Below are 14,452 nucleotides of genomic sequence, written 5' to 3'. Positions count from 1 at the left end.
TAAATGATCAATATCTAAACATAACTGAAGGGCATGGGCATAAGTCACAAATGTAAGTGAGAAGTCAGAAGACACTGATGCAATATTGAGAGGGAGGGGGGCTACAAATCATTATGTAAAAAGTTCATTAAAACAATATAAAAACAGTATACAATGTCTAGCATAGATTCTTGCCCAGAATTTTAAAACAGAAACTCTGACATACCATACTATGTTTGTGCTTTCACATGCAAAGCAGATTTACACTTAACAAATACATATGATCATCTGTAGTAGCAGACAAACATATTTAGCTAAAAATGTTCATTTCAGCTATTTCTTATCGTAAAACTCAAAAAAAAAAAAAAACAACCAACCAAAAAAAAAACAAACAGTACATAAAACCAGTAAATAATTCCTCTTCCTCACCATGCGATAGGAGATATGCTTTTATGAGTTTTAGGATGGTTTAGGGTTACCTTCTTTTTTTTTTTTTTTTTTCCTTCCCCTCTTCTTGACAGAAAGACAGACAAGTAATTAATAAGGAACACCTTGGCATGGAGGCCACACTGAACAGCTCAAACAGAAGAATTTATTTCACTTAGTAAAGTATTTTGATGGAATAGATGCTTTTTAAAAGCTGAAGTGCTAACACATCAAGTATCTCTTACCCCTTGTGTTTTGTTTTCTGGATTTCACTACAGTTAAATGCGAAGTGCCAGGATAAGATCTTACTGGGTCAGTTTACAGACTGCCCTTTTTAATTTGTGATTGCCATTAGAAAAGAATTATGAAAAAACATTATGTTCCTATGAATTTAGAAGAAAGCAGTAACACACTACAAAAAATGGAAATCCAATGCTATAAATCTGAGCAACTTGAGCAATTTAACTGTACCACTACAAAACTAATTCTTAATTTTCATTAAAATGTTAAATAACACTGCTTTGAATCACCTGAGAAGTTATTTGTAATGTTCCAAGTTTGATATAAACAATAATTGTGGAAGAGGTAAAAATGAAAACTAGATACTGGTATGTTACAGTGCAATAAATTACAAACATTTTGGTTATTAAGAATTGTAAAAGATGCAACAAACAGGTATTGACTCTGTTGCAAAAATGTTGTCACATACTTACTGTCATCAAACACCCCAGCATTAGCAAGCAGTAATGTGATGATTTTAGGGTCCTTTTCAAGCTGCATGACATGCTTGCTTTCATTTGAAAGAAGAGTACATACGTTAATTGCAAAATCCACTTCATTTGGGAGTCCAGATAACAGTGAAAGCACCAATTTATTATAGTCATTTGGTGAATTAAAGTCCATAGACAGCCCATAGCTTTGACGAAGGTAATCTAAATAAGAAAAAAATAATTAAAACAATGTTTTCACAGCTAAACTAATTAATATTCAAACTATATATTGTGCAATGTTATTATGAATGATTATTTTTAAATTAGTTTATTAATAAGGTATTGCTTTTACAGTATTCAATTTATTTTTCCATTTGTCTTTGGCCAAAATGTTGAACACATTCTACCTAGTTGTGTACCTTTCTAGTTAGATATTAATTCCTTCAACATCTCCAGAATGCAAAACTGCAATATGTTCTTCCAAAGAAAAGCTTTGAAAATGCAAACTTTAATTAAAGCAGGATATCATTTGGAGTTACTTTCTACAAAACAAATTACACATCCCTTCCACAGAGTCCACGAGATTCCGATGTGTTTATTGGTTCTTTTCAAGATTGATACTTTGGTCTGTAAATTACAATGGGGTTGATTCTGGCTTCTTATGCATGAGCTTTGTTCCTCAGATTTTAAAGCTTAATTAATCATATGCTCAACTCAGATGTTTGGCTTTGCAGAGAAATGATTGATATGATGGAAACAAAATCTATAAATTTTCAAGATACCTTGCTTCAAGCACAGTAACTTTTGAGCCCTGCTAATTAGAAATAAACATTTGGAAAGAAGTGCACTAGCTTATGGATACTCATGTTAATTTTATTTTGGCTCACAATGGAAAGGCTTCTGAAGTATTAAATTCACAATTTGAGTGACCTATAGACTTGATGGTTTTAATATTATTGTGAACTTATTTATACACTGTGGCTTGTTCCAATATATGTATGGAAAAAAATCAAAACTTTTTTCCTCAAAAATTTACCTGACACACTGTGTTGCTGGTAGTTATAGGAAGATGGAATTGCACCAATGGGAAGTTGTGGCTTTGGATTGCCTGGTTGTACCTCATCATCCTCCTCCCCAAAATGATGGACTTTTTCATACTTTTCTAGATAACTGGAATAAAAAATAATAATAAATAAAAAAATAGCACAGGTTTTAACATACATAGTATAACTAAATCCTTCATATCCCTCGAAAGATGAACTGCCGAAGGAAACAAATTGTACTAACACAAAGATTTACTGGAACAGTAGTCAAAGTGGCATAAAACATAAAACGTGAGTCAAACTGACAATAGGACATACAGAAAATGTAGATACGTGGAACTATGGATTTATATATCCATTTTCTTCACATTTTTCAACAGCAATTCCTAGCTAAATCACAACCCATTGAGCTCTCTTGTGACTAAGCCCATTTTTTTCAAATATTTTGTGTTAGCTTCCCCAGATAAGTCTGCAACTGAAAGCATTGTAAAAGTTACTCTGTACAGTTCACCAATATACTTATTGAGGTCAAGTCCAGAAAAACACTTCCTTCCTTCCTCCTGACCTAGAGAAAAACAATATATCAAATCCTAGCTATTACACAAGAGTAAGAGAGTTTAGATACACTGAAGGCAGTAATTCAAGGTCAGAAATTCTGAGCCACAGCTGCAACTAATGACTATTGGAAATCCCTTTAAACCTTTTCAGAAAAAAAAAAAAAAAAAAAAAAGGTTGATATACTGTACGCAGTGGCAGATTATCCCAGTGTTCTACAAGCACAGAAGCTATATGTACACATCAAAGTCAAATAGTTAATCACCTTGGTAAATTGATAAATGTAATAAATTAATCAATGTAGGTGTGGGTTTTTTTCATTACAAACTATGACTTTCAGAACTTAGTACATGCCAACATATAAAGTAAGGCAACTTAAAGGGCCCAGGGTAGCCTTAAATCTACACAGACGTATTAGATGCAACACCCCTCCTGAAAGCATTTCAAGATCACGAAGTTGCATACAGTTACAAACTTTCACCCTGTGGAAAAACTGACAACATCCAGTCAATTAAATCATACTCAAAACACTACATAATCAGGAAATAATTCACGACATTTATCTTCCCATTTGTATGTGCCAGAAATATTTAATATCTTAGGAGGAAAAAAAGCTTTTGATATAATTTTTGTATTATGTACTGACCAGCATCTCTTCCCTTTTCTGATCATTCTGAACCCAGAACGTATTTCAACAACTGCGAACTGAAAAAATGCCTGTGGCTTAGGTATTCTGACAGGCTAAATCCCCACGTGTATACATCAGTTGTTTGTATTTTAAGATAAACTTAACAGTGGCTTCTAAAATCAGGAGAGATAACACAGTTGTGCAGCATCCTGAACTATGTGCACGTCTAAAACCTCTTAAGATCACAATATTTTCAATTTACTGTGGTTCAAAATGAAACTTGGGAACAATTAAAATACTTCCAGTTGAATGCTGGTCACTGCAGAAGCCTAGTGTTTGGTCTCCTATCAGCATTTGTGTGGAGGCTCTTCCAAACAGCCCAGTAAATCTCTGAGTGTCATCATCACTGACTGATGGAGTTTGTATTGCAATTGAGGGACTAATATTGAACAAAGAGGATTGTAGGTTGGTTTTCCACTGATTTATTGAACTGATAGGGGTCAAATGAACACTAGAGCTGATGCAGGGGCACTAGCAGGTGTACATGGCTGGAGATGGCAAGAAGACACTGTGCATGTGCCATTTCAACGATGGTAGAAGCTAGACTGCCTTCGCTTGTCTAGTATGACTTTGGAAGTGCTGTGGCTGGATCTAATTTCCTCAAACATTGGCCTGGGTCAAAGCTTGAGCTTTGTATAAAACACTTTCATTACTGAATGTCAGATTTCATAAGAATAAGTAAAAATCCCTACACAGTAACACATAGAGTACAAAAATACAGGGAATCTACCACCATTCTAAAACACAAATACTGAACCTTATACTTTTATTAAATCCATGTCCCCGAAGAGCTAACCACCATGAATATCCTAGATGTGCTCCTCTGCTAATACCTACTTTATTAAAATGTGCTAAAACAGTTCTGTTTCAGGCACAGGCAGTTTGAAACCTTAAAAATTAAGTCCCCTTCTTCCCTCTGAAAGCACATGATTACATTGCTTCCCACTCTATTTGACTAAGAAATCTGGGGGGCTAGAAAAATCCTAGGGGTGAATATAAATTAGAAGACCTTTGCAAACTAAACTGATCTTTTTTTTTTTTTTTTTTTTTCTGGTGTTGACAACTCTTACAAAGTTATCACAAATGTCTTGCTCAATAAATATTTCATAGGAAAACTGGATTGGAATCAACATAAAGTGATGACCTAACATTTTCCCTATGCCGAAGCATGTACCAGCTTCACCCCCTTATATTCTCAGCTCCTCTAGTTGTCATTTGATTTACTGAAGTTGCACCCCTTCAAAGAGCTCTCCCTCTTTGCTATCTCACCCCAAACTAATCTCCTAACCTGCTGAGAAAAATAAAGTCCCAAAGGCTAAAATGTTGTGGTTTTTGTCTTCCCTATCTCAAACAGAAAGACTTCCCCTACACCTACCCCATACATTTATCCCTTTTAAAGCACTGCTAGTTTACTGGGGGACATTTTGCTGTTTCTGAATCCATGGAGTTTAACAACCCTATTACTGAATTTCAGCTACAATAACCAGACCATAATAGACTGACTTAGAATGATTCCTTAATGCTACGTAAGTACAGACTGTTCACAGACAAACGTACAGACCTCAATCCTCCAAACCCTCCGTTGGTTTACTGCAGAGAGAAAGAATGACCTGGAATTTTAGTGAAGAGAAGCAGCTTTGTAAATTAGCTTATAAATGAGCTTTACTAGTCTTAAATTCTAATCTTACCAGTCTGGCACACAGCGACCGTACAAGCAGCAGAACAGTTATCATAAAGACAGGTCTTGCTTTAAAGACATAAGAAATTTAAGTATAATAAATGGAGCTTTTTTATTACTGAAAAACGGATGTGCAAAAGCTCATAAATTATCATCAAGTAGTTACAAAAAGCTAATCTCATGTTTCAAAACAACTGACACCCGTATCTATAGACCTGACATGCATACTCTGATCTCAGAAGATATTTTTTTTGGTTTTTGTTTTTTTAAGAGATTCAGAATGCTTCCTTAATTTAGCAAAGTCACAGGTAGTTCATATCAACAACACAGGTCTCAATCTTTCAATCTTCTCCTCTTTTAATTTCAACACCAACTGACTGACCGGGCTCTGAAAGAGAAAGATGCAGCTAATACGTACAAAAAGGACTAAAGCAACTAACTAAATGAAGGACAAGAAGGAAACTACTAATGAAACAAGCAACGTATACAGGATGTAAAAGTTTCAATGGCATCTGGGACAAAAACTAAGTAGCACGTTGAAGCCTTGGTGATCATGGGGCAATGACGGAAACCAGGTTCTGTGCTCACACCAAAAGGCGCTCCGTACTGTTAGCATGACATCCTAAATGGACACTAGCCCAGCACACACATGATCCAAACGATTCAAGAAACTGAAACACAATGGCCATTTACAGCCCGTACCTCCTCCTTTCAGCTCAAATAATGCCTCTGTTCTGAGAGGCCTAACTTTTTTATTAAACGCCTGGTAGATAGCTAGAACTACTGGATGAAAGGACAAATACGTGAAAATGCACAGGCAGCCAAGACGAGAAGGCTGGCCACTTTTAAAGGACAAGTCATTTGAATGCTTTCTGTAAACTTGGTTCCTTTAAGGATCTTTTGAGTTGTAAATAAAAAGATAATACTTTTTGGAAAAAATCAGATTCACCTATTAGACATTCTGTTACTGCAACAGAACTTCAATAAGCCATTTGGTTTCATTCAGGTCCAAGAGAAAATAAATTCTCAGAAGATGGCCAATATTTTTATACATTAAAATACTTCCTTAAATAACAACCATAGATTTTCATTCAATCAAGTTAGCTTCAGGCTTGTTTTCAAGTGTTTGGAAAAAATACTAATAAAAGGAAGTCACTGCATGCATCTGGTGGCACTCAGGATCTACTATTGTCAGTGGTCATGAAAGGGCTTAGAATATGCCACCAGCTCTCAAGCTATGGCTTCTGGTGCCTTTTGCTTCTTGCAAAATTGGAGAATATGAATAAAAAAGCATCTAGACTTCTTTCACTTGGAGACCACAGTAGTCTAAATTCAGAGTCTGCTACATACTTCCTTGGGTATTTCAACTCCCTATTATTACTCCCTGCCAGTAAATTTGCCAGGTAACGTGGCAAAACAGTAAAGATGGCATCAACCATTACAGTGGGGCCAGAGGGCTCACGCCCAGTTCTCCTGGCGCTAGCGCACACGGTGAAGGCTGGTGCCATGCTCCGGATGGAAACTTCTGCTTAGGCCTTAACGAGTCTGCTGCTGCAGCCGCCTGAAGTAACATCTAACTCGTTTACTCATCCCATGGAGGTTCTTTAGCAGAGCCCCCGCCTCGAGAGTTAAGCAAACTACTTCCTGGAAATGCCTGAGCTGACAGCAGGCTTCAAGGCTCCACTCAACCTTTTAACAAACGCCGCACAGCTGCCTCATGCGGCTGTGTGCGACTCCATCCGTCCCTACCCGCCTGGGCCATCAGCAATCTCTTCAGGGCTTCCTCCCCTGACTCCAAGGGTACTGTGAATTCCAGTTCAAGTTACATCCAATTATTGTCAGAACTGATGCTCGCAGCTGAATCCTTCAAAATAATGCTCGTGTGTTTTCCATCTTCACGTTGTTGCCTCAGTAACTCAGGCACCGAGCACCGAGCACACACGGCGGCACCCGGTGAAACATCCCACCTGTAGCAGCACTCAGTGGCACTCTTTGATATCTGCACTATTAGGACTACCTAATTAGACTGGCTGACAAATCAAGATGAATAGGATGCCGGATGAATAGGAAACACCATCAGCTGTGTGTTTTTAACACCTGGCCTGGTGGCAGAGCACTGCCCTCCGGCCTGGGCCAGCCCCTTGCCCGCTCTGTGCCCACACAGCTCCAGCTGACCGCCCACCTCACTCCAGGGACCCCACAGCTCCAGTCTCCACCCTGGCACCCCCTGTTCACACCTCAGCAAACTGTGAGTAAATTCAGAAGGCCCCATTCAGATGAAACAGAGTCTCAGGCTTTCTAACAGATCCATGTGCAGACAAATTGCAGTGCATGCAATCTTTAAGTGTGTTAACGTTTTGTAATGCAGGTTATGCAAGATTCCATGACAGATGGTCCACTTTGTGGTTTGCTTGAAATTTGGTTAAGAAATCCTATCAAGAAGCCCTTGCAGAAAGAGAAAACTGTATACATGCCTTCTTTATGAACTTTGGGATCTGCTACAGCAAAACCTTTATCTATTGTTACAGAAAGAGGGGAGAAATTCCTCAGCAATTTTGAAAAGTTTCACTTTATTAGACATTACAACAAGACAGTATGCAATGTTTTGAAGTTAAAAAAAATCACTTAAGTCACTGAAAATATGTTCTTAATATCCATGAGAACACCAAGAGGAAAGAAATGAAGATATTATGTTATTACATTATGCTTTAATATTAATAATGCCCTGATTGAGAAGGAAAATAATAAAAGACATATGCCAGCCAACTGAAGTGTGCGTGCTGGAGTGCAAATGCAACAGACTTGGGCAGCTGTGGCAGGGAGGGAACAAAACAGAAGTGAAAAGCAGCCTCTGAAGCAACCACACAACCAGGAACTCCAACAGACTGTGGACAAATGCCCTACAGAACTGAGAGCTGGAGAAGATGACAGATATTTTGACTTTCTCGAGTTATGAGGAACTAACTCTGTTGTTAAAGAAGGGGGAGGAGGAGGAAGGAAGTACTAAAAGAGAAGGCAAGAGCTTCATTCACCAGGAGCACACATTAGCCAAAATAGCAGCAGAAGACAAAAATCAGGCCTCCTGCTACTTCTACATTCCTTTAACTTTTCTCTACCTCTCCACAAACCCTTACACCCCTGTGGTCTGACCTGGCAGAAGGACTGCATGGGCAAGTCTCTGCACAGCAACAGCAATGGCCTGGTGGACAAAGTTTTCACAGTTAGGCAACTGCATTCTGGTCTGCTGCGCTGTAACCAACAGCGAAATGTCTCAACGCTTGCTTTTTTGAAATGAAGATCCCTCACTTCCAGGTTTGCTTTCATTTATTTTTAAATTTAAATTAAACTGAGTCAGCTTGTGAGCCACAGCTGCAGTCCCCAGCTCTCTTCCAGGACTAACCTCTCCACCAGCACCACCTCTCACCGCTCCAGCGGCTGTTTCATCACACCCGATAGGCTCCACATCCAGCAATATCTGAGCTGCGCCATTATTAGTAGCATTAATTCTCCAGACTACATCTGGGAATTAACTTTCCAACAACGATGTACTCATCTTACTAATTTTGTCGTCGTTCTGCTGCCACCTAGGCTGACAGCTCATCAAGCCTGTCTACTGTGACAGTAGCCTGAGTTTAGCTCTTCAAGCAACGTATCAGAATCTTCAAGATTTATTTTTTTCCTATATCCGTAACATGCTTGCAAATTCTAGAACCTCCCCAGATTTTCTCTGTTTTGAAAAACAATCAGTCTGCAGTACTACTGAGATTTCCTGACAGTGCCTGCCTCCGAACAGCAAAGACGTGCTCATACAAATTGTACCACCTGGAAGGAACCAGGACATTAAAACTAAACACCATGTGACTGCACAGAGCAGGTCATGATAACAACATCACCCACACCAGTCATCCCATTTCAGGCACCCACAGACCGGCACTTATACACAGCACGGCCCAAGATCCCGAATGCCAGCACGTTATGAAAGTCTCCACAAGTTTTCAGTATTGCTGTAGTCAGGGCAGAGCTGGTGGCTGCGTGAGGGTGTGCCTGCAGCCCAGAGATACACCGTGCTACACTAATACCAACACCTGCAACTCACTACAGCTTAGTACTCAGCACCTCTTCTCTGCATGCAATGTAAAAACTTGTGTTCAGTGAATACTATTTAGGTCACTACGTCAGTTGTCAAAGTAAACACAAATAAATAAATAAAAAATAATAAAGGAAACACAAAAATAAAAGTGACCTATTTACATTATTCCTTTCCCAATCACATTCTAATATGGGATAGCATTTTGTAACTGCAACTTGCAGATTTATCCGACAGGTGTACTTAAAGAGGAAATATTCTTATATAAATATGCACATAAAAGAATATTTATGCACATATATTATGTACACGAGATATATTACTCAAAAAGAATCAGAACAGCAATAATCATTCCTACACAACACAGTAACTTACAGGAAGTTTGAAAGCTGGTGGCTTCCATCAAAAAGAGTGGCTCATATTTTGATGAATGTTCATCTTCCACAAGAAACCAGTTATTTTAAAACTAAAGTTAAAAATCTTATACATATTTTGAATTGCTTACAAGATCAAAAAATAGCAAAAGCGCATGTAACTAACGTACTACGGACTTTGACCGCCACATAGAAACACCCAAGTGTTCCAGAAGTATTTCTAGAGACAAGCAACTATGGCCATAACCACTTCTAACAGCAGACTCTTATAAAAGCATAAACTCTTCTAAAGCAGACTGTGTACAAACTCACATAACTTTCAGTACTGTGAACGTAAGTAGTTATAATGTTGACTGGAGGACCTACTGACTTTATACATCTATACAAGTAACAAACATTTAATTAACTAAGTGAAGAAAATTATACGATGCATAAACAAGGTCTAAATCTATTTGCCAACTGCTACTCATGTCTATCATTTAGCTATTATGAAATTCAAATCACAGGAAAATATTTTTGCTTTTTTTCCCCCAGTGCAGAAGGAGGAAAAGAAACGATGCGTCTAACAGCAATCCAACTCCTGCTTATGACATTCTGTCAGTGCCTTGTCTGAAGAGTTGTTCTTACTGAAGAGGAAGTTTCTACGGTAAATCAGTCTGAACTTTTTCACAAAATTTAGGATGCAAACTATCCACCATTAGGGAAGAGATTTCCCTGTTGTCTTTAGCTCATAGTTTCATTACCAAGTACATCATTTCGTTATATAAATAGAGAGAGTCAGAATTTGCACAACAAAGCTAGGAACCCATTCTCTTGTGCACTTTTCATTAAATGTCTAAAAAAAAAGTCTTGCTATGTTTTCTTCCCTACTATGTCAGAAGGAAATGTCTTAATTTTCAGCTTGCTAGCCATTGCAGAAAAGTTATTTACACAGAAATAATGCCCTAGAAAGAGTTTATCCTATGAAGAATTTCCAGTTGAGTTTCTCTCAAACCGTTATACGTAACACTGGTATCTACAATATTACAGGAGGTAATCATTCCTCATATTGTCTTCACTGTCCAGAATAAATTTCTCTGTAAAGGTGTAATCTAGCAAAACATCACCCTATATGAATGTACTCATGTCACATACTTACAATTATGCACTTACTCAAAGCACTTCGCCAAATCAGAACGTTTAGCTTCCTTACTTCTTTTCAACTGCAGAGACTTTCCTTGCACATGTTTCTAATACTTAGGAGTATTACACGCTTTTCAGACAAATACTTACTCAATGACTTAAAACACTGAAGTTACCATTTTTCATACTTGCGTATTCCGTTATCCAATGCGAACCGTTCTGTGCTTATAACTATGCCAACATAAATGTTGCTTATGTGCATTATTCAAATGCTCTGTTTCTAGAACAAGGCTTCCAAGTCCACACATGGCCAAAGGAGTATCTTCAGTACTGGAAAACCGACCTTCCTCCCTGTTCCTTTTTCTCCTCTCCTTTTCCTCTTTACACTCCTTGCTATATCCTGGCACTGCCTTGACAAGAGGGGCAGATGAGCCTTCAGTAGGAAGCCAAGTCATTGAAGGATACTGCTCACGGGAACAGTTAATTGTAGATTTAAGTCTCGTGGAAACAGCAGTCTACAAAAAAAAAGCTTTCTAGATTCTCCAGCCACCAGAATAAATATTTCCATGCTACTTCTTCCAGCCTGTTCAGCAGATGCTAAACAGAACAAAAATAGAATTTACTGGTTTCAAATGCTTACAGGTTTGTGTGTGGGGGTTAATTTAATGAATCAATAAGTGTCTACAAAAACACATTGCTATACCACTTTTTCTGTAACTTTGTTGTTAGATTCTGCACATATTCAGCAATTGTAAGAGTTGTGCTTTTCTGCCTTCATCTTATGATTTCCTGCAATTAAATCCATTTACAATTTCTCACACTTAGACCACATAATCAAAGCAAACGTACTAGCTTACATGTCCATATTTATGTGGTTAATCAAACAAAAATATGGAAATTAATTAATTCTTGAATGTTATTCCAGATGGATCAAATATTCATCAAAAGAAGTAAGAACAGAATAAAAAATCTGATTAAGATCCTGCTGGGATACTGCACAATAGGAAGATAAATACTTTAAGTTCCACGTGAAGAGAAAAAAGCTGTCTGGGGAGCCCGTTCCTTCGTTTACCTCAAGATCTTACCAGAAAATAGTTCATAAGAAAGAATGCGATCTGGCCTGCATAAAAACATTCAACTTGAAAATATCTGTACGTTTTAAACACAAACACATCCAGACAAACTAAAACAACAATGACTATTTTAAAGATCTTTTGATCAAGAAGCAGCAATATGCTGCTACAGGGCTTGTTAAGTATCCCGGCGTATTCTGAGAACGTAGCATGTACAAATTTAGAGATGATGATAAAGAGGTAGCATATTGATTTAGCTGTCTAAACATGTAAAAGCTACACATCTATACTAGTAAAATAAACAGTGCTGGGAGCATTCCCATGCATGGAAATGAAGTGCTGTACTATTAAATCGTTAGAGAAGGGCCTGATACAAATTTTCCAAGCCAATTAGCTTTCTCTCAAACAATTTAAAGGCACTGTTCAAGAGCACTGCTCAGGGACCTTTCCTGGAGGTAAACTCGGACATAGCACCCCTGCTTTAGGGCTAAGAGCACGGACATGAGCTGTTTTGTGTCAGCTAGCCTCTCCCACGCTTAATTCACTAATAAGTTGCGTTTGTAAGGATAAACACTGAATGCTACACAGCCTGCCTCTGACTTCATACAAATTCTGATATGGATTGGGGAAACCTGAAAGACAGATGAAGTGTTACTCCTTAGCAGAAGATTTTAAAATTGCCCATGACATAATGATCATGAAGAATTTATAAGTGTTTTTGGTTTGGCTTGTATAACTGCAAAGACATTAGAGGATACACAAAGATAAAAGGGGAAGAACAAAAGGGTAGACTGAATACAGATAAAGCCCAGAGATCAGGTTTCTTCTTGGGAAATATCTGTCTCAGGCATTAAAGATAATCACTACGAATCGTTTTAAAGGTAGAAGGAAACAACATTTTGAATATTTAAACAACAAAACAAAATCCTACTTTTGTCTAACAACTTACTCAATGAGAACGCTCTTGTGAAGCATGTAGTAAAAACACTCAAACCGTAACCTTATTTAAAACTGAGCAGACAGATACTAAGAGCATATTGACTACATTGCCATCTTTTACAGGAAGGCTAGAAAAATAAAATACAGTATTAACAGTATTCAGATATGAAGTATTAGAAATTGTTTAGAGGATGCTGAGTCCCTGCTGGTGGTCTGGGGTTTAGAGGAGATAAGGCCTGATCCTCCACTGTGGATTGACCAGGCTTTTCAAATCCTGAGTAAATCCAGTAAGGCTTATTGTATTCCTATTATTTTGAATGGAAATAATCTGTGGGAAGAGGAGAGCTCTGCAATTAATATATTGCATACCTTTTTAAGAGGTTGAGAATAAGTACTTAGATAAACTGAGACTGAAAAAAGTTCATTATGGAAAGGAAAAAATCACGCTATTATAGATCTCTACTAAGCAATAAATAAGAAAGAAAACATTTTTCTAGTTAATAACCTAAATGTTACATTTTTTTTCCCCAGAGCCTTCTTGCTGCACTGTACATTAATTGTGACTCGCACTACATGCTACAGGCACTCCGATAACAAAATTGTGTATGCTGTTAGGGCACCTAAATGAATAACTTAAGTTATTCTCACTAAAGGAGACTTGAAGAATCCTCTCTGGCTACAACTTATTTAAGACACACAAGGTGTAGTCCTCCTGTCTCAGTGATGTAATAGTCCAATCAGTATGGAAGAAAAAAACAAAAAAAACATCTATTCCTGAACATTCATTTATAAAAAAATTACATTAATTATAACTGAAGGTACCAGCCTAAATCTATCCCTTCTTTGATCCCGGGCAGTTTCAGCAGAAGTGACGGTCTCCTCACTGTTGACAGACTGAAGGCAGACAACCTTTCTCAATGTCTTGGACTTCTCAGGTGTTCAGTATTGCTGGCCTCGAGATATTCAAACCATTAGTCTGAGGAGGGGGCTAGTGTCCAGAAAAATGCTCTCTGGAACATGCATCCATGCCTAGCTGTCAGGAGAACGGGCCTTTGACACTGCTCTCACTTCCACAATCCCAGAAGGAACAACTCTTGCTTGGGTTCGTGCTTTATCTGTGTGCAGACAGAGGTACACAACCAAAATGCCATGGACTGAAGCACTGCCAAGGCACATGTGACACGTCCCTACTGTACTACCGTACACCTCCACCTTTGTCACAAAGACAATGCAATGATAAAATGAGGACCTGTAACAGATAAGAGACGCCCTGCTGAAATTAACTCAAAGCCTCATGACGTGCTGGTAAGCAGGGGAAGCACTGCAAGTAGTTTTTTCTTTACTTGGAAATTACATACACAGAACCGGATCATGTGGTGTGCAGCTTAAAGGCACTTCTGCTTTCTTGATGGCGCTGACTTTGTGCAGAGCAACGCCTGAACAACGCTGTGCATCATCTCTAATCAGCAAGGAATTATTCCTATTATTATTCCACCATATACTGACTGAATTTGTTATTTATGATTTCTTCACCCTTCCGCCCAATAATGTCCAGTATCTGACAAGGCAATGTTGTTCCTTTGAAAACCTAGCTAAAGTTTCTCAGTGGTGTAGCTACACAGCAAACAGACAACTGACATTAGTTTCCAGCTAAGACCAGCATATGGTGCCTTTTTTTTTTTTTCCCTTTGAATATTCAGTATAATGAGAGCAAACCACCATCACCCAAAGCTCCGGACAAGCTTGACAATTCTTTAGGCCAGTGAAACTTTCTACCA

General features: G+C 38.1%; 1 protein-coding gene across 1 annotated transcript in view; it reads right to left on the bottom strand.

The window, feature by feature from the left end:
• ARID2 (AT-rich interaction domain 2) overlaps positions 1-14,452 on the bottom strand; it is a 102,681-nt gene that overhangs the window by 42,983 nt on the left and 45,246 nt on the right. The window contains exons 4-5 of the mRNA XM_005009952.5: positions 2,152-2,285; positions 1,119-1,337 (exon numbers count right to left, since the gene is read on the bottom strand). Of these exons, the coding sequence (XP_005010009.1) occupies positions 1,119-1,337; positions 2,152-2,285 (353 nt within the window). The remainder of the gene's footprint in view (positions 1-1,118; positions 1,338-2,151; positions 2,286-14,452) is intronic.

The sequence above is a fragment of the Anas platyrhynchos genome, chromosome 1 (assembly GCF_047663525.1).
Source record: "Anas platyrhynchos isolate ZD024472 breed Pekin duck chromosome 1, IASCAAS_PekinDuck_T2T, whole genome shotgun sequence".
Classification (NCBI taxonomy): domain Eukaryota; kingdom Metazoa; phylum Chordata; class Aves; order Anseriformes; family Anatidae; genus Anas; species Anas platyrhynchos.
Note: the sequence above shows the minus strand (reverse complement) of the source record. Positions and strands in the feature narration are given on the sequence as shown.